The 25233-nt window shown below is 43.9% G+C and overlaps 3 protein-coding genes across 3 annotated transcripts; all 3 read left to right on the top strand.

Annotated features, from left to right (window-relative positions):
• The first annotated feature begins 255 nt into the window (after window positions 1-255).
• On the top strand, window positions 256-1206 carry LOC129493908 (olfactory receptor 12-like). The gene has a single exon (XM_055300592.1). It carries the CDS (start codon window positions 256-258, stop codon window positions 1204-1206), a length of 951 nt encoding a protein of 316 aa, XP_055156567.1.
• A 15334-nt stretch (window positions 1207-16540) lies between these two features.
• On the top strand, window positions 16541-17491 carry LOC129493909 (olfactory receptor 12-like). The gene has a single exon (XM_055300593.1). It carries the CDS (start codon window positions 16541-16543, stop codon window positions 17489-17491), a length of 951 nt encoding a protein of 316 aa, XP_055156568.1.
• A 5489-nt stretch (window positions 17492-22980) lies between these two features.
• On the top strand, window positions 22981-23931 carry LOC129523156 (olfactory receptor 12-like). Its single transcript, XM_055345779.1, has one exon. The coding sequence runs from the start codon at window positions 22981-22983 to the stop codon at window positions 23929-23931; it is 951 nt and encodes a 316-aa protein (XP_055201754.1).
• The last annotated feature ends 1302 nt before the right edge of the window (window positions 23932-25233 follow it).

Below are 25233 nucleotides of genomic sequence, written 5' to 3'. Positions count from 1 at the left end.
CAGCCGCCTGGCCTCTCAGATTCCTCTTCAAAATGGCTATGTCTCAAGGGAAAAAGAAACACTGAGTAATGAAATCCCTGGCCCTCTGTGTATATTGCATTTTGCTTAGTAATTCTTTGCTAAATCATCAATTCCCTTATACCTTCAATCACATTTTGGTTTTTTGTTGTATATGTTTCCTAAATAGACTTCAGCAGAAAATGGCTTAATCTGCTAATACTGGACAAGTAATTCCCCTGGTGAGGACTGAGGCTCATGCCATCCCACAGTAATGGAAACCTCTCGAAGGTCTACATTCAAGATTTTGTGCTGGAGGGATTTGGGGGTGGCCTGGTGACCCAGGCGCTACTCTTCACTCTGTTTCTGGCCCTGTACATGGTGACTCTGCTGGGGAACATTCTCATGATCATCATAATTACCCTGGATGCCCGACTGCACTCCCCAATGTACTTCTTCCTCAAGAACCTCTCCTTTGTGGACTTGTGCTACTCATCTGTGATCGCCCCCAATGCACTGGCCAACTTCTTCTCCTCGTCCAAGGTCATCACCTTTGCAGGATGTGCCACCCAGTTTTTCTTTTTCTCCCTCCTGGCCAGCACTGAATGCTTCCTCCTGGGTGTCATGGCCTACGACCGCTTCATGGCCATCTGTAACCCCTTACATTACCCCGTCACCATGTGCCAGTCTGCCTGCACTCGCCTGGTGCTGGGCGCCTACTGTGGAGGCTGCTTCAACTCTGTTGTGCAGACCAGCTTCACATTCCACCTCTCATTCTGCAGCTCCAACCGCATCAACCACTTCTTCTGTGATGTGCCCCCTCTGCTCCAGATCGCCTGTGGCAACACGGCCATCAATGAACTTCTCTTGTTTGGCATCTGTGGGCTCATCATTGTGGGTGTGACATTTGTGATCCTCATCTCCTATTGCTACATCACAGTGACCATCTTGAGGATGCGCTCAGGAGCTGGGAGACGCAAGATCTTCTCCACCTGTGGCTCCCACATGACTGCAGTGACTCTCTTTTTTGGGACTCTCTTTGTCATGTATGCCCAGCCAGGAGCAATTGAGTCCATGGAGCAGGGCAAGGTGGTCTCTGTCTTCTACACGCTGGTCATCCCAATGCTCAATCCCCTCATCTACAGTCTGCGAAACAAGGATGTGAAGGAGGCTGTGCAGAGGCTGGGCCAGAAACACACAGTCACGTGAAGGATGTGCTGAAGGGAGTCAGTGTGTCCTGCAGGCTTGATGGAAGATATGGAGGTTGCCACAGATGGGGAGCTCAGTTTTCTTTAACTGGCATATTTCTCAAACAAGAAGAATAAGCTTTAGATAAATGCCATATGCTGTCTACAACCAACAATGATATATTGTGCCCTTGAAAATTAATGGGTTGATCTTAGTTTCAGTGCTTTTTTCAGAATAAAATTTTTAGAAATGACTCCTCAGTCTTGGAATCAAATTGAGGTTTGCTGGACAGAAAGGTCAGGGAATGGGGTAACTGGGTGATGGGCATTAAGGTGGGCATGTGATGTGATGAACATGGGTGTTATATTCAATTGATGAATTATTGAAAACTACATCTGAAACATGATGTAGCATATATTGGCTAACTGAATTAAATTTTTAAAAATACAATCATAAAAAGCCATTCACATAGTGAAATGAGGAAGTCCTGGTCCTCCACGCAACAGTACCCTCGAGACACTGAAAGAGAATGTCATGATCTTACAAAAGTGATGATTACATGGCAATTGGTAAAAAGATAAAAAATTACAGACCTGTTCTGGGGCGTGGTCATATTCTCTTTTAAAAAGACAAATTATCTCATGTGCATGTTGGCCATGTCTATGTCTTCCTCTGTGAGATTTTTTAATATTAAATTTATTTTTTATTGGTGTTCAATTTGCAAACATACAGAATAACACCCAGTGCTCATCCCGTCAAGTGCCCCCATCAGTGCCCGTCACCCATGCACCCCCACCACCGCCCTCCTCCCCTTCCCCCACCCCTAGTTCTTTTCCCAGAGTTAGGAGTCTCTCATGTTATGTCTCCCTTTCTGATATTTCCTACCCATTTCTTCTCCCTTCCCTTCTATTCCCTTTCACTATTATTTATATTCCCCAAATGAATGAGAACATACAATGGTTGTCCTTCTCCGATTGACTGACTCATTTCACTCAGCATAATACCCTCCAGTTCCATCCACATTGAAGCAAATGGTGGGTGTTTGTCATTTCTAATGGCTGAGGAATATTCCATTGTATACATAAACCACATCTTCTTTATCCATTCATCTTTCAATGGACACCGAGGCTCCTTCCCACGTTGGCTATTGTGGACATTGCTGCTAGAAACATTGGGTGTAGGTGTCCCGGCGTTTCATTGCATCTGTGTCTTTGGGGTAAATCCCCAACAGTGCAATTGCTGGGTCGTAGGGCAGGTCTATTTTTAACTCTTTGAGGAACCTCCACACAGTTTTCCAGAGTGGCTGCACCTGTTCACATTCCCACCAACAGTGTAAGAGGGTTCCCTTTTCTCCGCATCCTCTCCAACATTTGTGGTTTCCTGCCTTGTTAATGTTCCCCATTCTCACTGGTGTGAGGTGGTATCTCATTGTGGTTTTGATTTGTATTTCCCTGATGGCAAATGATGCGGAGCATTTCCTCATGTGCTTGTTGGCCATGTCTAGGTCTTCCTCTGTGAGATTTCTGTTCATGTCTTTTGCCCATTTCATGATTGGATTGTTGGTATCTTTGGTGTTGAGTTTAATAAGTTCTTTATAGATCTTGGAAACTAGCCCTTTATCTGATACATCATTTGCAAATACCTTGTCCCATTCTGTAGGTTGTCCTTTAGTTTTGTTGACTGTATCCTTTGCTGTGCAAAAGCTTCTTATCTTGATGAAGTCCCAATAGTTCATTTTTGCTTTTGTTTCTTTTGCCTTCATGGATGTTTCTTGAAAGAAGTTACTGTGGCCAAGTTCAAAAAGGGTTTGCCTGTGTTCTCCTCTAGGATTTTGATGGAGTCTGGTCTCACATTTAGATCTTTCATCCATTTTGAGTTTATCTTTGTGTCTGGTGCAAGAGAATGGTCCAGTTTCATTCTTCTGCATGTGGATGTCCAACTTTCCCAGCACCATTTATTGAAGAGACTGTCTTTCTTCCAGTGGATAGTCTTTCCTCCTTTATCGAATATTAGTTGACCATAAGGTTGAGGGTCCACTTCTGGATTCTCTATTCTGTACCATTGATCTATGTGTCTGTTTTTGTGCCAGTACCACACTGTCTTGATGACCACAGCTTTGTAGTACAACCTGAAATCTGGCATTGTGATGCCCCGAGCTATGGTTTTCTTTTTTTAAAATTCCCCTGGCTATGGGGTCTTTTCTGATTCCACACAAATCTTAAAATAATTTGTTCTAACTCTCTGAAGAAAGTCCATGGTATTTTGATAGGGATTGCATTAACCTCTGCCTCACATGCCATCAGGGAAATACAAATCAAAACCACAATGAGATACCACCTCACACCAGTGAGAATGGGGAACATTAACAAGGCAGGAAACCACAAATGTTGGAGAGGATGCGGAGAAAAGGGAACCCTCCTGTACTGTTGGTGGGAATGTGAACTGGTGCAGCCACTCTGGAAAACTGTGTGGAGGTTCCTCAAAGAGTTAAAAATAGACCTGCCCTACGACCCAGCAATTGCACTGCTGAGGATTTACCCCAAAGATACAGATGCAATGAAACGCCGGGACACCTGCACCGCGATGTTTATAGCAGCAATGTGCACAATAGCCAAACTGTGGAAGGAGCCTCGGTGTCCATCGTAAAATGAATGGATAAAGAAGATGTGGTTTATGTATACAATGGAATATTCCTCCACCACTAGAAGTGACAAATACCCACCATTTGCTTCGACATGGATGGAACTGGAGGGTATTATGCTGAGTGAAATGAGTCAATCGGAGAAGGACAACCATTATATGTTCCCATTCTTTTGAAAGGGAATAGAAGGGAAGGGAGAGAAATGTGTGGGAAATATCAGAAAGGGAGACAGAACATGAGAGACTCCTAACTCTGGGAAACGAACTAGGGGTGGTGGAAGGGGAGGAGGGTGGGGGGTGGGGGTGAATGGGTGAGGGGCACTGAGGGGGGCACTTGGCGGGATGAGCACTGGGTGTTATTCTGTATGTTGGCAAATTGAACATCAATAAAAAATAAATGCATTATGAAAGAAATAAAATAAAATAAAAAAATTAAAAAATAAAGACAAATTAATTAATTAATTAAAAGACACATCCACCACTAGACCACCTCCTCTCCTAGTAGTTGTGGAGGTCAAAACCCTTGCTCTTCCACAGAATAGGGATGGTGACTTGGATAAATAGAGAGGCATCCTCACTGCTCACCAAACACTTTCTAAGCTCTTGTTTTTCAAACACATTTCAGTTTTATAAATTTGAAAAGCAACCTTTAACTGATCATCTTCCAGGAACAGAGATGTATTCAGGGTCTTCTCCGACTTGTGGATCACTCTTTGCTGTCGGGGACCAACAACAAACTGAGATGAACCCAAAGAGGATTGTTTCCTGACAGATCATTTCAGCTCACAGAAGAATGGTACGCCTAAGGGGATAGTAGGAAGCCGTGAGAAGATTTCTTTAGGCTCAGGACTTCACACTTGCCACTCCCGGGAGGACAGTACACGTAGGGCCACAGAGTCAGCTCTTAGTCTGCTCATCTCTTCTGTTTATCTTGGGGCCCCAAGAGACTTCTGGGCTTTGGTGCCTGGCCATGTAGGGGAGGGTGGGTCAAATAAAGCTTAGGGACAGGTGTACCCAGGAGAACCAGAGGTCCCAATGCACTCCAGAGGCCAAAATACAAACAAGCTCTCTTAATTGGCCATTCAAGGCTCCAAGTCCCAGCCTTGTAGGTGGAAAGAACTTCCCAGCACAGTGACCCCAAGATACACATCCTTCTGCTGCTGCCTGGAGGATGCACCAAAACTCAGAAGCTGAGGTGAGCAAAGACCATTCTGTCCCCTGATTCTACCAGGACAAGGAGCTTCTAGGATCTGGAACTTAGGGCACCCATCTAGACTGTCCCTGGACCCTGAGGGCCCTCTCCTATCTCCTTCTCACTCTCTCTTCATTGCCTGGGAAGCCAGAGCTGAAGGAGGAGGGGTGGCAATCCTCAGCTCACACTTTCATTATCATCAGCACCTGAGGGCCAGGAGCTCAAGGACCCTGGAAGAGCAGGTGCTGGCTATATGAGCTTCAACAGTCATGACCCTCACCTGGAGGAGGTAAGGGTCAAGGCAACCATCCCTCAGGGGTCCCAGGGTATGAAGGGCCCTGGTGTAAGGGAGTCATCAGAGCTATGGTGGACAGTAAGCACTCAGGGCTTGCCTCAGCGGCTGAGGGGTGACTCCACTCCTGCCCTGGCAGCACTGTCTTGGGCTTCAGGGTCATTCCATCCGAAGGAACAGGTTTTCAATTCAATCAGAGGATCATAGCACCAGGCTCCCTCATAACCTGAAATGTATTTCTCAGGCTCAATTCAGTAGCCTACCAGAGAAGTGAAAACACACTTCTAAGGGACATGGCCACAGGGTGGGGGATGCTGAAATAGCGTAGATCAAGGCCAGCCCTGGGAGCTCATGGCTCTGCAGGAAGGCAGACATGACAACAAAGACCGCAAGATATAGGGACACGGGCAGTGAGGGGGTGTGACCAGGCTGCTGAAGGCACAAAGAGGAAACAGTCACATCAGAGAGGTGATGGAGAGGTAAAGATGGGAGACAGGAGATCTGGTCACAGTAAACAGTGCATGGGGGTGACAGACATTAGTGGCATAACCAGAGAATAGATGAATCCCAGCATGATGTCCCCTGTTGGATCCGGGATCGCCTGACATGGCCCCTCCTGGGTTCCTCTCCAGGATCCCTCAGCTGGGGGGGGAGCTGTCACTCATTTGTATTAGGGAGCAATATGACATGAGGGAGGGTGTGACTATTCCACACTCGGAGCTAGCCACCTGTTTGTTAAATGGGATTATTAGAGAAGAACGGGGTTGACTTCCAGGCTCTCTGTTCTGTTCCATCAGCAGATGGTCAATCTGCTAATGTGTCATCGTTTCATTGCCGCTACTTATGATTGTCTGTGGTGCAAATCCCCCCACGCTGTTTGTCTCCTCAAGAATGTCTTAGACACCCTCAATTTTACACATTTCAGCACGCAGTTTAGGATCAGCTTTTCCGATTCCGCAATAAAAAAAATCACTGCGATCACACTGACTCAGTTCAGTGTGGGGAGAACTGGCATCACTGCAATACTCAGTGTGCTCGTTGGGAACGTGCCACATCCCGCCATGTTACTTAATCTACTTTGGTTTCTCTCAACAGTTTTATGCATTCCTGGATTACAGACAACTTGGTGTCCGACATATGATAATTTTTATATGTTACTTAATTAACTTTTGTTGGTAAATTTGCATATATACTTGTAATTGAGATGGCATTTTTTTAAAATTTTTTCTTATAAAGTCCTTTTCAGATTTTGCCATTATGATTACATGTGCTCATAAAATAACATGGAAATTTGATCCTCTTCTATTATATTGAAGATATTGTATGATTATTTTATTAGAGTTTGTCGTAATTAGGAGAAGTATCTACTTTTACAGGGAAAGCTATCTAGTACTGGGATCTTTTATATGGAAAGATTTTAAAGAACTTCTTATATTTCTCAAACTATGGATCTCATATATCTTCTACTTCGTTGGGAGATTCCACTGGGTGTGGGTGATATCTTTCTAATAGTTTGCCATTTTTATCAACATTTCAAGTTATGAAAACATTCTGTCACGATCCACTCCAATTCTAGGATCTCAGTGGTATCCTTCTTTCTTTCACTCCTGACATCAGAAATTTTTGCCTTTTCTCCCTCATCCTTCCAAAGTCTTGTCATCTTATCAGTCTTCCCAAATAATCATCTTTTGGTATAACATCTCTGGTTGTTTCTGTTTACTGTTTAATGAAGTTGATTCTTTACTTCCTTTCTATTTCCTTGGGATTTCATTCACTAATCTTTTACAGTATTTTCAAATAAATACTGATTTGCTGTTTTTCTGCCTTTCTAGCATATGGATAGGCTTTGAATTTCCCTTTGAACACAGTCTTAAATGTATCCTGATAATATTTTTGTTGCTCATCTTATGCATTTTAAATTTCAAAATTATTTAGACCTGCAGCTTACTTACATTTTATTTTGATATGTATATTTTTAATTGAAGTTCGATTTGCCAACACTTTTTTTTAAGATTTTATTTATTTATTTATTTATTCATGAGACACACAGAGAGAGAGAGAGGCAGAGACACAGATAGAGGGAGAAGTAGGCTCCATGCAGGGAGGCCGATGTGGGACTCCCGGGTCTCCAGGATCACGCCCTGGGCCAAAGGCAGACGCTCAACCACTGAGCCACTCAGGCGTCCCCGATTTGCCAACATTTTAAATGAAAAAATACATGAGGATTTTAAAATGCTCTTTGTGACTTACTTTTGGTTTATTTTTTATAATAAATTTTTTATTGGTGTTCAATTTACCAACATACAGAATAACACCCAGTGTTCATCCCCTCAAGTGCCCCCCTCAGTGCCCGTCACCCGTTCACCCCCACCCCCCGCCCTCCTCCCCTTCCACCATCTCTAGTTCATTTCCCAGAGTTAGGAGTCTTTATGTTCTGTCTCCTTTTCTGATATTTCCCACACATTTCTTCTCCCTTCCTTTATATTCCCTTTCACTATTATTTATATTCCCCAAATGAATGAGAACATATAATGTTTGTCCTTCTCCGATTGACTTACTTCACTCAGCATAATACTCTCCAGTTCCATCCACGTTGAAGCAAATGGTGGGTATTTGTCGTTACTTTTGGTTTAATTTAAATTGCACACAAATATATTTTATACACTTTGAATCCTTTGAAATTTGTTGAAAGCGGCTCTGTGTCCAGAATATAGTCACTGTGTATATATGTCCTTTGTAAACTTGAAAATAATGCACATGTAGTATACATAGACCACATCTTCTTTATCCATCATCTTTCGATGGACACCGAGGCTCCTTCCACAGTTTGGCTATTGTGGACATGGCTGCTAGAAACATTGGGGTGCAGGTGTCTCGGCGTTTCACTGCATCTGTATCTTTGGGGTGAATCCCCAGCAGTGCAATTTCTGGGTCCTAGGGCAGTTCTTTTTTACAATGGAATATCACTCAGCCATTAGAAACGACAAATACCCACCATTTGCTTCGACGAGGATGGAACTGGAGGGTATGATGTTGAGTGAAATAAGTCAATTGGAGAAGGACAAACATTATATGTTCTCTTTCATTTGAAATATAAAAATAGTGAAAGGAACTAAGGTGAAAGGAGAGAAAATGAGTGAAAATATCAGTGAGGGTGACAAAACATGAGAGACACCTAAATTTAGGAAACGAACGAGGGGTAATGGAAAGGGAGGTGGGCGGGGGGTTGAGGTGACTGGGTGATGGGCACTGACCAGGCACTTGGCAGGATGAGCACTGGGTGTTATGCTATATGTTGGCAAATTGAACTCCAATAGAAAAAAAGAAAAAGAAAATAACATACGTCCTCTGATGAATGGATTTGGTAGAGGTGATATATACATATAATGGACTATTACTCAGCCATAAAAGACCATGAAGTCTTGCCATTTACAACAACATGGGTGGATATAGAGGGTATTATGCTAAATGAAAGTAGTCAGAGAAAGAGAATTATCATATGATCTCACTTATGTGTGGAATTTACGAAACAAAACTAATGAACACAGAGGAAGAAAGGAGAGACGCAAACCAGAAAACAGACTCTGAACTACAGAGAACACACTGAGGGTAAGAGAGGGAGGTGGGCGGCGGGGGGTGTGTGGGGACAAGGTGCTAGGGATGAAGGAGAGCACCTGTTGTGATGAGCAGCACCAGGTGCTCTATGGAAGGGCTAAATCACTATACTGAAAACCTGAAACCAATATTATACTCTGATAACTATACTGGACTTTAAACAATTTTTTTTAAAAAAAAGAAAACAAAGAATATACATTCTGCCGTTGGGTGCCTTGTCCATTAGGTTATGGTCACTATGTTACTGCCTAAACGTTCTGTATCCAGGTTGGCACCTTGTGTGATTGTTCTATCAGTTCCAAGGGAGGGGGTTAAAATCTCTCACATAGTTGTGGATTTGTACTTTTCTCCTGAAAGTGCCCAGTTTTGTTTTGTACATCCTGAGGCTCTTCTGGCAGGTGCTCACACGTTTAACACGGTTGCCCGTCTCGGGGGAACCAGATGTTTCTGGTCACTGTGAAGTGTCCTCTTCTCAGCTGGTGCTTCCATCGTGAAGTGGGCTTTGGGGTTAGTATAGCAACTGTGGTGTCGTGTGGTTGGTTGGTGGAATGTTAGTTTGCTGTGTATGTTTCCATCACTTTGTTTTCAACAATTTATGTTTGCTCTTTTCTAATTGTTTTTATACCGTATGGTTAAGTTTTGTTTCTTCAACCTGCCTACTGGCACAGCCTTTCATTGGAAACTTTATTCCATTTATATTGTACAAGACACATGAGTCCTTCACATTATACAGGCGTATTTAAGGACGCCTGGATGGCTAAGTGGTTGAACGTTTGCCTTCAGCTCAGGGTGTGCTCCTGGGTCCAGGGACCAAGTCCCTCATTGGGCTCCCCGCAATGATCCTGTTTCTCCCTCTCTCAATGTCTCTGTCTCTCTCTCTGTATATCTCATGAATAAATCAATAAAATAAAGACATAGTTAGGCTTTATGCATACTGTTCTTTTTAGTGCTTTTTATTTTTTTCTCTCTTTATTTGATTTTTCACAGGCATTTATTTTTTTTATAAATTAATTTTTATTGGTGTTCAATTTACCAACATACAGAATAACACCCAGTGCTCATCCCGTCAAGTGTCCCCCTCCGTGCCCGTCACCCATTCACCCCCACCCCCCGCCCTCCTCCCCTTCCACCACCCCTAGTTCATTTCCCAGAGTTAGAAGTCTTTATGTTCTGTGTCCCTTTCTGATATCTCCCACACATTTCTTCTCCCTTCCCTTATATTCCCCTTCACTATTATTCATATTCCCCAAATGAATGAGAACATACCCTGTTTGTCCTTCTCCGATTGACTTACTTCACTCAGCATAATACCCTCCAGTTCCATCCACGTTGAAGCAAATGGTGGGTATTTGTCGTTTCTAATGGCTGAGGAATATTCCATTGTATACATAAACCACATCTTCTTTCACAGTCATTTAAAAAGTGTTATTACACCTTTTCTTTATATTAGCTTGGCAATTTAACATTTGTTTTCTCTTTTTTCTTTTGTTTTTTTAGACGAGGTAAACAAAGTACAATCTGCGTTATTGACTTAACACAACCTACGTTAATATAGTTATTGGCTCCGTAAACAATGAGGAAACCCTTTTAACTCTACGTATTAACTCCCAATTACCTGTCTTTGGTGTGGTGTACTTTACTTTCTGCATTTTCAACCTGATATGCACTGAATAAAATCTGTATTTATTTGGGGCCCTTTATCTTTTTTTGTATATTTTTTATTGGAGTTCGATTTGCCAACATATAGCTTAACACCCAGTTCTCATCCCGTCAAGTGCCCTCCTCAGAGCCCATCACCCAGTCACCTCAACCCCCCACCCACCTACCCTTCCATCACCTCTTGTTCATTTCCCAGAGTTAGGAGGCTCTCATGTCCTGTCTCCCTCTCTGATATTTCCCACTCATTTTCTCTCCTTTCCCCTATAATCCCTTTCACTAATTTTTATATTCCCCGAGTGAATGAGACCATATAATGTTTGTCCTTCTCCGATTGACTTACTTCACTGAGCATAGTCCCCTCCAGGTCCCTCCACATTGAAGCTAATGGTGAGTATCTGTCATTTCTAGTGGCTGAGTAATATTCCATTGTATACATAGACCACAGCTTCTCTATCCATCATCTGTCGATGGACACCGAGGCTCCCTCCACAGTTTGGCTACTGTGGACATTGCTGCTATAAACATTGGGGTGCAGGTGTCCCGGCGTTTCACTGCATCTGTATCTTTGGGGTAAATCCTCAGCAGTGCCATTGCTGGGTCGTAGGGCAGGTCTATTTAAACTTTTGAGGAACCTCCACACAGTTTTCCAGAGTGGCTGCACCAGGTCACATTCCCACCAACAGTGCAAGAGGGTTACCCTTTCTCCACATCCTCTCCAACATCTGTTGTTTCCTGTCTTGTTAAGTTTCACCATTCTCACTAGTGTGAGGTGGGGTCTCCTTGTGGTTTTGATTTGTATTTCCCTGATGACAAGAGATGTGGAGCATTTTATCATGTGCTTGTTGTCCATGTGTATGTCTTCTTAGGTGAAATTTATGTTCAATCTTTTGCCCATTTCACGATTGGATTGTCTGATTCTTTGCTGTTGAGTTTAATAAGTTCTTTATAGATCTTGGATACTAGCCCTTGATCTGATACGTCATTCGCAAATATCTTCTCACCTCTGTAGTTTGTCTTTTAGTGTTGTTGACTGTTTCTTTTGCTGTGCAGAAGCTTTTTATCTTTTTTTATATTTTTTTAAAATTTTTATTTATTTATGATAGTCACACAGAGAGAGAGAGAGGCAGAGACACAGGCAGAGGGAGAAGCAGGCTCCATGCACCGGGAGCCTGACGTGGGATTCGATCCCGGGTCTCCAGGATCGCGCCCTGGGCCAAAGGCAGGCGCTAAACCACTGTGCCACCCAGGGATCCCAAAGCTTTTTATCTTATTAAGTCCCAATAGTTCATTTTTGCTTTTCTTTCCCTTGCCTTCATAGATGGATCTTCAAGAAGTTGCTGTGGCCAAGTTCAAAAGGGGTGTTGCCTGTGTTCTCTAGGATTTTGATGGATTCTTGTCTCACATTCTTTCTGCCATCACTGAGCTCCCCTCACCCCCAGGGTCAGTTTCCTGCTACCTAAAGGTCACATCTGCTTCTCTTCCGGTGTGGGAACAAATTCTCTCCACTTAGTTTCATTTTATTTATTTTTAGATAAATACCTCTCTTTATTATAGCTGTTCACAAACACATGGACATGAAACTAAGGCAGTAATAGATAACCTATCACATGCACCAACTTCAATATTATCAACTGAGAGCTGATCATATCCAATCCCTCTAAACAGTGAGGACTTTAAAGAAGGACAACTCTAATGTTACTATTATCCTTTAAACAATCATGACTTCTTAATATTGTAAAATTTCCATTTAGTGTTTTAATTGTCCTAATTGACTCCTTTTTCCTTTCTGGTCTGTTTTGGAACAGGATTCATAACATCCTTACACCGTGTTCTCATGATGCCTCTAAAGTCTCTCATTCATTGGCTGACTGTCCCTCTATTTTCATTGCAATATTATTACTCACCCTATTTATTGAACAAACAGGTTGTTTATCATGCATAGCTTCTCACAGACATCACAGATTTTGCTGACCTTGTCCCTGTAGGGTTGATTAGCATATTCTGTTGCTCCTTATATTTCCTGTAAATTGGTAGGTCTAAAGACTCAGTCTGACTCACAATTGATTTTCTGGCAGGAATATTTCATAGGTGTTTGGTGTACCTCCACTGAGAGGTCCACCTGGCTGCATCTCTTGTTTTGTAATATTAGTGGCCATGAATAATCTTACCCGAACTTGTTGTTTCATTATGGGTTTATCAGATGATAATATTCAAATTCCATAATTCAATTTTTATTTATTAGTTGCAGGGTTGTATAAAGGAAAAATCACTCTAAGAATTTACTTCCTCACTGTGAGGGTCACTGTGTGGATTTCCTCAACATCACCTTCTAAAGATAGCCAAAGAAGGGACTTTTTCTTCAACATTATGAACTCGTGGAATTTTTATAATATTTTTGTGCTTCAATTAAATTTCTCAATTTAAAAGTGCTTGGTGATTATTCTTATTTCACCGTCATTATTTATTATCTTAAAAACTTAAAATGAGGAATGATCCTCTCATGGCATGAAAGTCACAATTCTACCAGTTCAAATTGTACAAACAAGTGTGGCCTTTCATTTTTTTATTATATCCACTGTGTTCAATTCTCTGGTTCCAGAACAGTTTCATCACACAAAGAAACCAGTACTCTCCCATCCCTCTCTCCCAACCATATTTTGGCAAACAAATGCACTTCTGTCCCTCTTCTGCACATTTTATATAAATGGACTTATAGAATATTCAGGCTTTTGTGTCAAGCTTCATTTACTCAGCATGTTTTCAAGGCTCATCCATGTTCTGTCTTGTAGTAGATCATTATTCCTTTTGGGGCTCCAGGTGGATCACCTAGCTCAGCACTGGACTCTTGATTTGGGCTCAGGTCATGAGCTCAGGGTTGGGAGTCAAGCCCCATATTGAACTCCATGCTGGGCATGGATCCTACTTAAGATTCCCCCTCTCCCCTTCTCTCCTTTTGCCCCTCTCCCAGCTCACCTGTACGCTCTCTCTCAGATGCCCCCTCACACACACGAGAACTTTATTTCTTTTCTAGATGAATATTGTTCCACTGTATGAATATTTCACATTTTGTTTATCTCTTCACCATTTCATGGGCATTTGGCTTGCATTTACTTTTAGCTCTTATGAATATTGCTATTATGAACATTTTTGTACAGGCTTTTATGTGAACACGTATTGTCATTTCTTTTGGTTACATACCTACATGTGGATTAGGGTGCATCATAGGGAAACCCTGTGTCTATCTGAGGGATGGCAAGACTACTTTCTACTGAGGCTGTGCCACTCTTATATTTGTACCGGCAGTGAGTGAAGGTTCTAATGTCCAAATTCTCACCAACACTTGTTCTTCTCTATCTTTAAAAATAATTGTAGCCATTCTAACAAACAAAGTGGAATCTCATGGTGGTTTTGACCCACAGTTCCCTAACAACTAATGACACTGAGTATCTTCTCTTATACTTATTGGCAAGTTGTACATTTTCTTTGGAGAAATGTCCATGCATGTCTTGGCCATTTTAAAATTTGACTCTATTTTTGTTGCAGAGTTGGAAAAGTTCTGTGTATTCCATTGATACTAGATTCCTATGAGTTATGTAATTTGTCAAAATTTTGTTTCATATGGGTTGTTTCATCTTCTTGATAGTGTCCTTCAATGTGCAAGTTCAATTTGTCTATTTCATTTTACTTTTTATATTTATTTTTTTATTCTTAAATTTTTATGTATTTATTTTGAGAGATGGAGAGAGCTTGGGAGAGAAGGGGGAGAGACAGATGGGAGACAGAGAATCCCAGGCAGACTCCTTGCTGAGTGTGGAGCTGGACTTGGGACTCGATCTCATGAGCCTGAGATCATAACCTGAGCCAAAATCAAGAGTATGAGCCACCCTGGCACCCCCACATTACAACTTCATTTTGCATTTCCCAGACAATTAGTGATGTTAAGCATTGCTTTCTTTTTTAATTTATTTAATTAAATACATAAAGAAAAATTCAATTTATTAGTTCATGTGTTTATGACAAATCCACAGGGTTAAATAACCACTACCACAATCAAGGTACAGTATGGTTCTATCTCCCCCCCAAATTTCTCTGATGCTGTACCTTTGTAACCAGCACCTCTCCTACATTTATACTTAATGTAATTATCAAATATGATTAGTTTATATATACCAATATGCCATGGTTTTCAGTTTTTCTTTCTACTCTTTGTTATTTTTCTTCCTTTCACATTATTATGGAATAATCTAGCATGTTCCTAAATTCAATTTTATTTCTACTATTGGCATTTTAGCTATATGTTCTTGTGTTTACCTAGCAGTTGCACTAGCGTTTATAATATGCATCTTTAATCTAGTAGTCTATTTTCAACTAATCCTATAACCATTGTATAAAGTAATAACATTCTCAGAGCATACTTCTATTTCTCCCCTCCCATTCTTTAACCCATTCTTTCATATATGTTATTTCTATATATGTATGAAATCCTACAATACAGGGGTGTCTGAGTGGCTCACTTGGCTAAGCTCCGACTCTTCATGTTGACTCAGGTCGGAAACTAAAAGTCATGAGATTGAGCCCTGCATTGGGCTCCCCACTGAACGTGGAGCCTGACTGGGACTGTCTGCCTCTTCCTCTGCTCCTTCCCCTGTGCACAAGCTCTCTCACTCTCTGTCTGTAAACAAACAAACAAAAAAAACCTACAACAAATATTAGTTTTAAAACAACTGTCTTTAAATTTTTTAACCTTTTATTTTCAGGCTGTAGGTGTCCTTATGTTTAAAATAAGTCTCTTGTAGACAGCAAATAGATGGGTCCTGCTTTTTTATCCAGTCTGAAACCCTGCGCCTTTTGATGGGGTCATTAAGCTCATTCACGGTCAGAGTTACTATTGACAGATACGAGTTTAGTGTCATCATGATACCTATTCAGTCCCTGTTTTTGTGGATTGTTCCATTGGACTTCTTCTTAAAGAGGAATTTTAAGAGATCCCCTTAAAATTTCTTGCAGAGCTGGTTTGGTGGTTACATATTCTTTCAGTTCTTGCCAGTCTTGGAAGCTCTTTATCTCTCCTTCTATTCTGAATGAGAGAGCTTCCACATTTCTGCTAAAATTCTTAGTCTCATCTTTTAAAAACTTTAATTTGAAGTTCATGAGTGCTAACTCCAAAACCAAAGACTCTTTTGGTTGTTCTATTGCTTCTGTTCTTTAAGTTCATATAATACAATACTTAAATTCGGTTGGCATTATTTATTTATGTTTTTAAAGATTTATTTATTCATTCATGAGAGACACAGACTGAGAGAGAGAGAGGCAGAGACACAGGCAGAGGGAGAAGCAGACTCCTCACAGGGACCCTGATGCGGGACTCATTCCCAGATATGGGATCATGACCTAGGCCGAAGGCAGGTGCCCAAACACTGAGCCACCCAGGCGACCCTGTCTGGCATTATTTAATCAGAACTTTTATAGGTAATATCTGCCATCTAAGATGTGTCTTCCTCTGGAGATATGTTTATTTTTTCAAGGTGTCAGAGGCACTAGCACCCAGATCACATCTTGATACAGTTTCAGAGATTGAAATGGACAGAAGCTGAGCTGCATTCCTACTCATGATTTATCTCATTCCCATGGTACAACCTGCCTGTCCTTGTAACCAACCACTATCAGCATTAGTTCTGCAAGACTGGCAAAACCTCACTGCTCAGCCGCCTGGCCTCTCAGATTCCTCTTCAAAATGGCTATGTCTCAAGGGAAAAAGAAACACTGAGTAATGAAATCCCTGGCCCTCTGTGTATATTGCATTTTGCTTAGTAATTCTTTGCTAAATCATCAATTCCCTTATACCTTCAATCACATTTTGGTTTTTTGTTGTATATGTTTCCTAAATAGACTTCAGCAGAAAATGGCTTAATCTGCTAATACTGGACAAGTAATTCCCCTGGTGAGGACTGAGGCTCATGAAATCCCACAGTAATGGAAACCTCTCCAAGGTCTACATTCAAGATTTTGTGCTGGAGGGATTTGGGGGTGGCCTGGTGACCCAGGCGCTACTCTTCACTCTGTTTCTGGCCCTGTACATGGTGACTCTGCTGGGGAACATCCTCATGATCATCATAATTACCCTGGATGCCCGACTGCACTCCCCAATGTACTTCTTCCTCAAGAACCTCTCCTTTGTGGACTTGTGCTACTCATCTGTGATCGCCCCAAATGCACTGGCCAACTTCTTCTCATCATCCAAGGTCATCACCCTTGCAGGATGTGCCACCCAGTTTTTCTTTATCTCCCTGATGGCAACCACTGAATGCTTCCTCCTGGGTGTCATGGCCTACGACCGCTTCATGGCCATCTGTAGCCCCTTGCGCTACCCCAGCACCATGTGCCAGTCTGCCTGCACTCGCCTGGTGCTGGGCGCCTACTGTGGAGGCTGCTTCAACTCTATTGTGCAGACCAGCTTCACATTCCACCTCCCATTCTGCAGCTCCAACCGCATCAACCACTTCTTCTGTGATGTGCCCCCTCTGCTCCAGATCGCCTGTGGCAACACGGCCATCAATGAACTTCTTCTGTTTGGCATCTGTGGGCTCATCATTGTGGGTGTGACATTTGTGATCCTCATCTCCTATTGCTACATCACAGTGACCATCTTGAGGATGGGATCAGGAACTGGGAGACGCAAGATCTTCTCCACCTGTGGCTCCCACATGACTGCAGTGACTCTCTTTTTTGGGACTCTCTTTGTCATGTATGCCCAGCCAGGAGCAATTGAGTCCATGGAGCAGGGCAAGGTGGTCTCTGTCTTCTACACGCTGGTCATCCCAATGCTCAATCCCCTCATCTACAGTCTGCGAAACAAGGATGTGAAGGAGGCTGTGCAGAGGCTGGGCCAGAAACACACAGTCACGTGAAGGATGTGCTGTAGGGAGTCAGTGTGTCCTGCAGGCTTGATGGAAGATATGGAGGTTGCCACAGATGGGGAAGCTCAGTTTTCTTTAACTGGCATATTTCTCAAACAAGAAGAATAAGCTTTAGATAAATGCCATATGCTATCTACAACCAACAATGATATATTGTGGCCTTGAAAATTAATTAATGGGTATATCTTAGTTTAAGAGCTCTTTTCAGAATAAAATTTTTAGAAATGACTCCTCAGTCTTGGAACAAACTGAGGGTTACTGGACAGAAGGGTCTGGGGAATGGGGTAACTGGGTGATGGGCATTAAGGTGGGCATGTGATGTGATGAACACGGGTATTATATTCAATTGATGAATTATTGAAAACTACATCTGAAACATGCTATAGCATATATTGGCTAACTGAATTAAATTTTTAAAGTACAATCATAAATAGCCATTCACATAGTTAAAAGAAGAACTCCTGGTCCCCCACACATCAGTACACTCGAGACCCTGAAAGAGAATGTGTTGATCTTACTAAGGTTATGATTACATCGCAATGGGTAAAAAGATTCTTAAAAATGCAGACCTGTTGTGGGGTGTGGTCTTATTCTCTTAAAAAAAGACAAATTAATAAGAGACACATCCACCACTAGACCACCTCCTCTCCTAGTAGTTGTGTAGGTCGAAACCCTTGCCCTTCCACAGAGTAGGGACAGTGACTGGGGTAAATAGAGAGGCATCCTCACTGCTCGCCAAACACTTCATAAATTCTTGTTTTTCAAACACATTTCAGTTTTATAAATTTGAAAAGCAACCTTTAACTGATCCTCTTCCAGGAACAGAAATGTATTCAGGGTGGTCCTCTCCCACTTGTGGATCACTCTTTGCTGTCGGGGGACCAAGAACAAACTGAGATGAACCCAAAGAGGATTGTTTCCTAACAGATCATTTCAGCTCACAGAAGAATGGTACGCCTAAGGGGATAGTAGGAAGCCGTGAGAAAATGTCTTTAGGCTCAGGACTTCACACTTGCCACTCCTGGGAGGACAGTACAGTAGGGCCACAGAGTCAGCTCTTAGTCTGCTCATCTCTTCTGTTTATCTTGGGGCCCCAAGAGACTTCTGGGCTTCGGTGCCTGGCCAAGTAGGGGAGGGTGGGTCAGACAAAGCTTAGTGACAGGGGTACCCAGGAGAACCAGAGGTCCCAATGCACTCCAGAGGCCAAAACACAAACAAGCTCACTTAATTGGCCATTTAAGGCTCCAAGTCCCAGCCAACAGGTGGAGAGAATTTCCCAGCACAGTGACCCCAAGATATAGGTCCTTGTGCTGCTGCCTGGAGGATGCAACAAACCTCAGAAGCTGAGGTGAGCAAAGACCATTCTGTCCCCTGATTCTACCAGGACAAGGAGCTTGCAGAAGCCAGAACATGGGGCACCCATCTAGACTGTCCCTGGACCCTGAGGGCTCTCTCCTATTCCCTTCCCACTCTCTCTTCATAGCCTGGGAAGCCAGAGCTGAAGGAGGAGGGGTGGCATCCCTCGGCTCACACTTTCATTATCATCAGCACGTGAGGGCCAGGAGCTCAGAGACCCTGGGAGAGCAGGTAATGGCTGTGTGATACTTAGCAGTCATGACCCTCACCTGGAAGAGGTAAGGGTCAAGGCAGCCATCCTTCGGGTCACAGGGTATGAAGGACACAGTGTGTGTAAGGGTGGCATCAGAGCTATGGTAGATTGGAAAGGAAGCACTCAGAGCTTGCCTCAGCACCTGAAGGGGTGACCCCACTCCTCTCCTGGCCAGCACTGCCTTGGGCTTCAGGGTCATTCCATCTGAAGGAACAGGTTTTCAATACAATCAGAGGATCACAGCACCAGGATCCTTCATGACCTGATGTGCATTTCTTAGGCTCAAATCGTTAGCTCCCCAGAGTACTGAGCACACACTTCTAAGGGTCATGGCCACAGGGTGGGAGATGCAGAAATAGCATAGACCAAGGCCAGCCCTGGGAGCTCATGGCTCTGCAGGAAGGCAGACATGACAACGAACACCTGCAATTTGTTAGGACAGGGGCAGTGATTGTGGGGGGGAGCAGGCTGCTAATGGCTCAAAGGAGGAAACGGTCACATCAGAGAGGTGATGGAGAGCCAATGGAAGAAGGGAGAGCTGGTCACACACAGAAGTTGGAGGGGGGAAGACAGACATTCATGACAGAAGGGGAGATCAGAGAATTGCGAAGCATGACGTCCCCTCCTGGAGCTGAGGTCATTAGAGGAGACCCTTCTGGGCTCCTCTCCAGGATCCCTCAGCTGGTCAGGAATCTGTCACTCATTTGCATTAGGGAGCAATATGACCTGAGGGAGAATTTGGTGACTCTGCCCAGGGAGCTCTGTGGGGACACAAAGCAGGGAATGGACAGGCTGGAGCTCATTATGAAACCATGGTGGCTTTTCAGATGGAGATTAGAAAGGTCTGGAGTTGACAAGTGAGAAGGCAGGAGGCAAGGACAGTGAATGCACTTAGAATGTCAGGTGACAGCCCAGGATGGGCAAGGGAGAGGGTGGACAGTGTCCCGGCTGGCTCCTGGTGGTGACCTCCTCCACCTGGACCTGAGCAAGCAGTTTTGAACAGGATGACTTGGGTCCTTGGGGACCAACTGCCCTTGGAAATCCAGGCTCGGAGAGTGAGTGCCCTGAGCCTGACCTGTGATGAGCAGCGGTTCTCAGGCTGCGGTCCAGGGTCAGCATCATGCTGCTTCCTGTTTACGGTTGTCTAGTTCTCCGCCAGACAACACACCACAAGTCACTAGTGCAGCCATGGTACTAACGCTGCCGAGAACAGCCTCCCCGCGGTCTCCCTGTGCACCTGTGCGCACTTCCAGAGGGAAAGTGAAGATACAGGTGTGGACGGGGATCCTCCACATCAGTAGAAAATGACAAACATGTCCTGATTTACACTCCCTTCCAGTGGCTCCCGTCCTCAACTCTGCTGGTTACTGCCCCTCTGCTTCGTTTGAGACATTTGGGCGGGTGTGCAGGAGGACGTGTCTAACGTGGGAACTTGCTTTCTCCTGATGATTAGCAGGATTGGGCACATTTTCAAACATGTACAGCACATTTGACTCCTCTCCTCTGTGCATCACTTGTATGAATCTCTCACCTGTATTTGTACAGGGTTGTCTTATTCTTGCATGTCAAGGATTATGTATATATCGTGCAGACGAGTCGGTTTCCCGTCATGTATTGCAGTGTGCCTTCCCAAGCTGTGCTCTGCCCTTACACACTCTGCAGACTGTCTCGATTTTCATGTAGCTCCATCCACAAGATATTTCCTTTGTGCTTTAGTCCCTTTTGCTCCCTGCACAGGACGTTTCGGAGGTGCTTTCCTGCTCGAGGACCTGGAGGGTCTTCTCCATTGTCTTCACTCTTACACTTTCGAAGTACATTTGCATTCAGCCTGGACTGTTTTGTGTGTGTAGTATGAGGAAAGAGCCAAATCTCAGTGTTGAGACTATGACTATCAACTGTCCCAGGTGTTCCGACTTTTCCATAGACTACCGATCTGTTTGGTAAATGGGGTGTCTAGACTAGCACAGGTTGACGTCCAGGCTCTCTGTTCTGCTCCCTCCACAGACGGTCAAACCTCTGCCACCATCATTGTTTTATTACACCTACTATGAGTCCACATCTGGTAGCGCAATCCCCCTCATTTCTCTTCTCAAGATTGAGTTGCAAACATTTGGTTCCCAATTTCAATATGCATTTTAGATCCGCTTTTCAGATTCCACAATAAAAAATCACCAGGATCACACTGACTCAGTTCAGTGTGGGAAGAACTGGCATCTATGCAACACTGAGTGTACCCTTTTAGGAACTTGGAATCCTGCCATGTTACTTTGATTCTACTTTGGTTTCTCTCAACAGTTTATACATTCCTGGAATACAGACAACTTGGTGTTGGACATACTGTAATTTTTATATGTTACTTAATTAAATTTTGTTTGGTAAATTTGTTTATATGCTTTTAATTGTGATAGCACAATTTTTTAAATGTTCTTATAATGTCCTTTTCAGATTTTGGCATTAATATTACATGGGCCTCATGAGATAACATGGAAGGTTGTCCTTCTTTATGCTTTCATTGATTTTGTATAAGGTTAATATTTTGATAGATTTGTTCATATTTCATGAAGGGTTTACTTTCAGAAGTAAAGCCATCTCCTCTGGAATCTTTTACATAGGAAGATTTTTTTTAATAAATTAATTTTTATTGGTGTTCTATTTACCAACATACAGAATAACACCCAGTGCTCATCCCATCAAGTGTCCCCCTCAGTGCCCGTCACCCATTCACCCCACCCCCCACCCTCCTCCCCTTCCACCACCCCTAGTTCATTTCCCAGAGTTAGAAGTCTTTATGTTCTGTCTCCCTTTCTGATATTTCCCACACATTTCTTCTCCCTTCCCTTATATTCCCTTTCACTATTATTCATATTCCCCAAATGAATGAGAACATACACTGTTTGTCCTTCTCCGATTGACTTACTTCACTCAGCATCATACCCTCCAATTCCATCCACATTGAAGCAAATGGTGATTCCACACAAATCTTAAGATTATTGGTTTCAACTCTCTGACGAAAGTCCATGGGACTTTTTTTTAAAGATTTTATTTATTTATTCATAAGAGACACAGAGAGAGATAGAGAGGGGGGGCACAGGGAGAAGCAGGCTCCATGCAGGGACCCCAACGATGAACTTGATCCCGGGACTCCAGGGCCACGCCCTGGGGTAAAGGCAGGCCCTAAACCACTGAGCCACTCAGGCGTCCCTCATCTTTCATTCTTTAAAAATAGTAACTTTATATAAAATTTCCTTAAGTGTTGCTCCAAAATCTGAGACCTCTTAGGGTTTCTCTATGGTCTGGTAATTTTAATTTTTATTGCAGGAACTCAATTTTTTAATTCTGTCTGGCAGTAGTTACAAAAACGTTTCGGGAAAACAACTGCAGTCTAGAATAACATGTCTTCAACTTGATATATGTTTATTTTTGCAGGGTTTTCGAGCATAGCATTCAGATCATGTCTTAATATACTTTCAGTGATTGAAATGGTCAGAAGCTCAGCTGCATACTTACTCCTGATTTAACTCACTCCCATGGTGCATCCTGGCTGGTTCGTAGTAACCAACCACTATCAGCATTAGCTGTGCAAGACAGGCAAAATCTCACTGCTTAACCAATTGGCTTTTCAGATTCTGCTTCACAAAGACTTAGGAATCAAGGGAAGAAGAAATCCTCAGTACTGATATCGCTGGACCTATGCGTTTATCTTGAATTTTGTTTATTAATTCTTTGCTAAACCATTAGCTCCATTATATCTTCAACCAGACTTTTGACTGTTGTTGTTTATCTTTCTAAATAGTGTTCTCCAGGGAGTTTAGCTTGACCCACTTAATCTGCCAACACGGAGGGGTAATTCCCCTCTGGAGGACCGAGGCTCATGCCATTGCACAGTAATGGAAACCTCTCCAAGGTCTACTTTCAAGATTTTGTGCTGGAGGGATTTGCAGGTGGCCTTGAGACCCAGGCCCTGCTCTTTGCTGTGTTCCTGGCCCTGTACATGGTGACTGTCCTGGGTAACCTCCTCATGATCATCGTTATCACCCTGGATGACCGACTGCACTCCCCAATGTACTTCTTCCTCAAGAACCTCTCCTTCGTGGACCTGTGCTACTCATCTGTCATTGCCCCCAATGCACTGGCCAACTTCTTCTCCTCATCCAAGGCCATCACCTTCGCAGGATGTGCCACCCAGTTTTTCTTTTTATCCCTGATGGCAACCACTGAAGGTTTTCTCCTGGGTGTCATGGCCTACGACCGCTTCATGGCCATCTGTAGCCCCTTGCGCTACCCCATCACCATGTGCCAGTCTGCCTGCACTCGCCTGGTGCTGGGCGCCTACTGTGGAGGCTGCCTCAACTCTGTTGTGCAGACCAGCTTCACATTCCACCTCCCATTCTGCAGCTCCAACCGCATCAACCACTTCTTCTGTGATGTGCCCCCTCTGCTCCAGATTGCCTGTGGCAACACGGCCATCAATGAACTTCTCTTGTTTGGCATCTGTGGGCTCATCATTGTGGCTGTGACAATTGTGATCCTCATCTCCTATGGCTACATCACAGTGACCATCCTGAGGATGGGATCAGGAGCTGGGAGACGCAAGATCTTCTCCACCTGTGGCTCCCACATGACTGCAGTGACTCTCTTTTTTGGGACTCTCTTTGTCATGTATGCCCAGCCAGGAGCAATTGAGTCCATGGAGCAGGGCAAGGTGGTCTCTGTCTTCTACACGCTGGTCATCCCAATGCTCAATCCCCTCATCTACAGTCTGCGAAACAAGGATGTGAAGGAGGCCCTGCGAAGGCTGGGCCAGAAACACACGGCCATGTGAAGGATGTGCTGAAGGGAGTCAATGTGTCCTGCAACCTCGATGGAGGATACGGAGATTGCCACTGGTGGGGTGACGGAGTTATTATGTAACAGACATAAACTGCTGTCACAAAAGAATAAGCTTTAGAGATGTGCTGTACCCTGTATCTACAAGCAACAATGATTACTGTGCCCTGAAAAAAGTATTAAGTGGTAGTTCCTAGGTCAAGTGCTCTCTTCTGAATAAAATTGTTAAAAATGAGTCTTCCATATAGGAAAGAAATTAATGGTTGCTGCAGTGGAGGGTATGGGGAATGAGGTAACCGGATGACGGGCATTAAGGTGGCACATGATGTCTATGATTCTCTTCTGCTCACACCTGAGGCCCAGAGAGAATTCTGGGCTTTGGAGCCTGGCCATGTAGGTGCAGACGGGTTCAGACAGAGCTTGATGACAGTGGTACCCAGGGGAACTGGGAGTCCCAGTGCACTCCAGAGGCCAGAAGACAAAGAAGCTCACCTAATTGGCCATTCAAGGCTCCAAGTCCCAGCAGTTCAGGAGGAGAGACCTTCCCAGCACAGTGACCCCAAGGTGCACGTCCTTGCACTACTGCCTGGATGAAGCAACAAGATGTGGCAGCTGAAGTGAGCTGAGGCCATTTCCTCCTCTGCTTCTACCAGAAACCAGGAGCTCCTGAAGCTCCACACAGTTCCTGTGACCCCAAGACCCTCGCCTGCCCCCTCCCAACACTCTCTTCATTGCATGGGAACCCAAAGGTAAGGGGGAGGGGTGACAGTTCTACAAGCCGATCTCATCATCATCTGCACAGACATGGGCTGTGTGACCTTCAACAGTCATGACCCTCACCTGGAGGAGGTAAGGGTCAAGGCAGCCATCCCTCAGGGGTCCAGGGCATCAAGGACACCGAGTGTGTAAGGGGGGCATCAGAGCTATGGTAGACAGGAAGCACTCAGGGCTTGCCTCAGCAGCTGAAGGGGTGACCCCACTCCTGCCCTGGCCAGCCCTATTTGGGCTCAGGGTCATTCCATCTGAAGGAACAGGTTTTCATTATAATCAGAGGATCACAGCACCAGGCTCCCTCGTGACCTGAAATGTATTTCTCAGGCTCAATTCAGTAGCCTGCCAGAGGAGTGAGAACACACTTCTAAGGGACATGGCCACAGGGTGGGGGATGCAGAAATAGCGTAGATCAAGGCCAGCTCATGGCTCTGCAGGAAGGCAGACATGACAACAGGCATGTGCAATATGATGGGGCACAGGCAGTGAGGGGCGTGTGACCAGGTTACCTATGGCACAAACAGGA

This window comes from Nyctereutes procyonoides, unplaced genomic scaffold, assembly GCF_905146905.1.
Source record: "Nyctereutes procyonoides isolate TBG_1078 unplaced genomic scaffold, NYPRO_anot_genome, whole genome shotgun sequence".
NCBI lineage: Eukaryota > Metazoa > Chordata > Mammalia > Carnivora > Canidae > Nyctereutes > Nyctereutes procyonoides.
The sequence above is the reverse complement of the archived record's forward strand: the minus strand, read 5'-3'. Positions and strand labels throughout refer to the sequence as shown.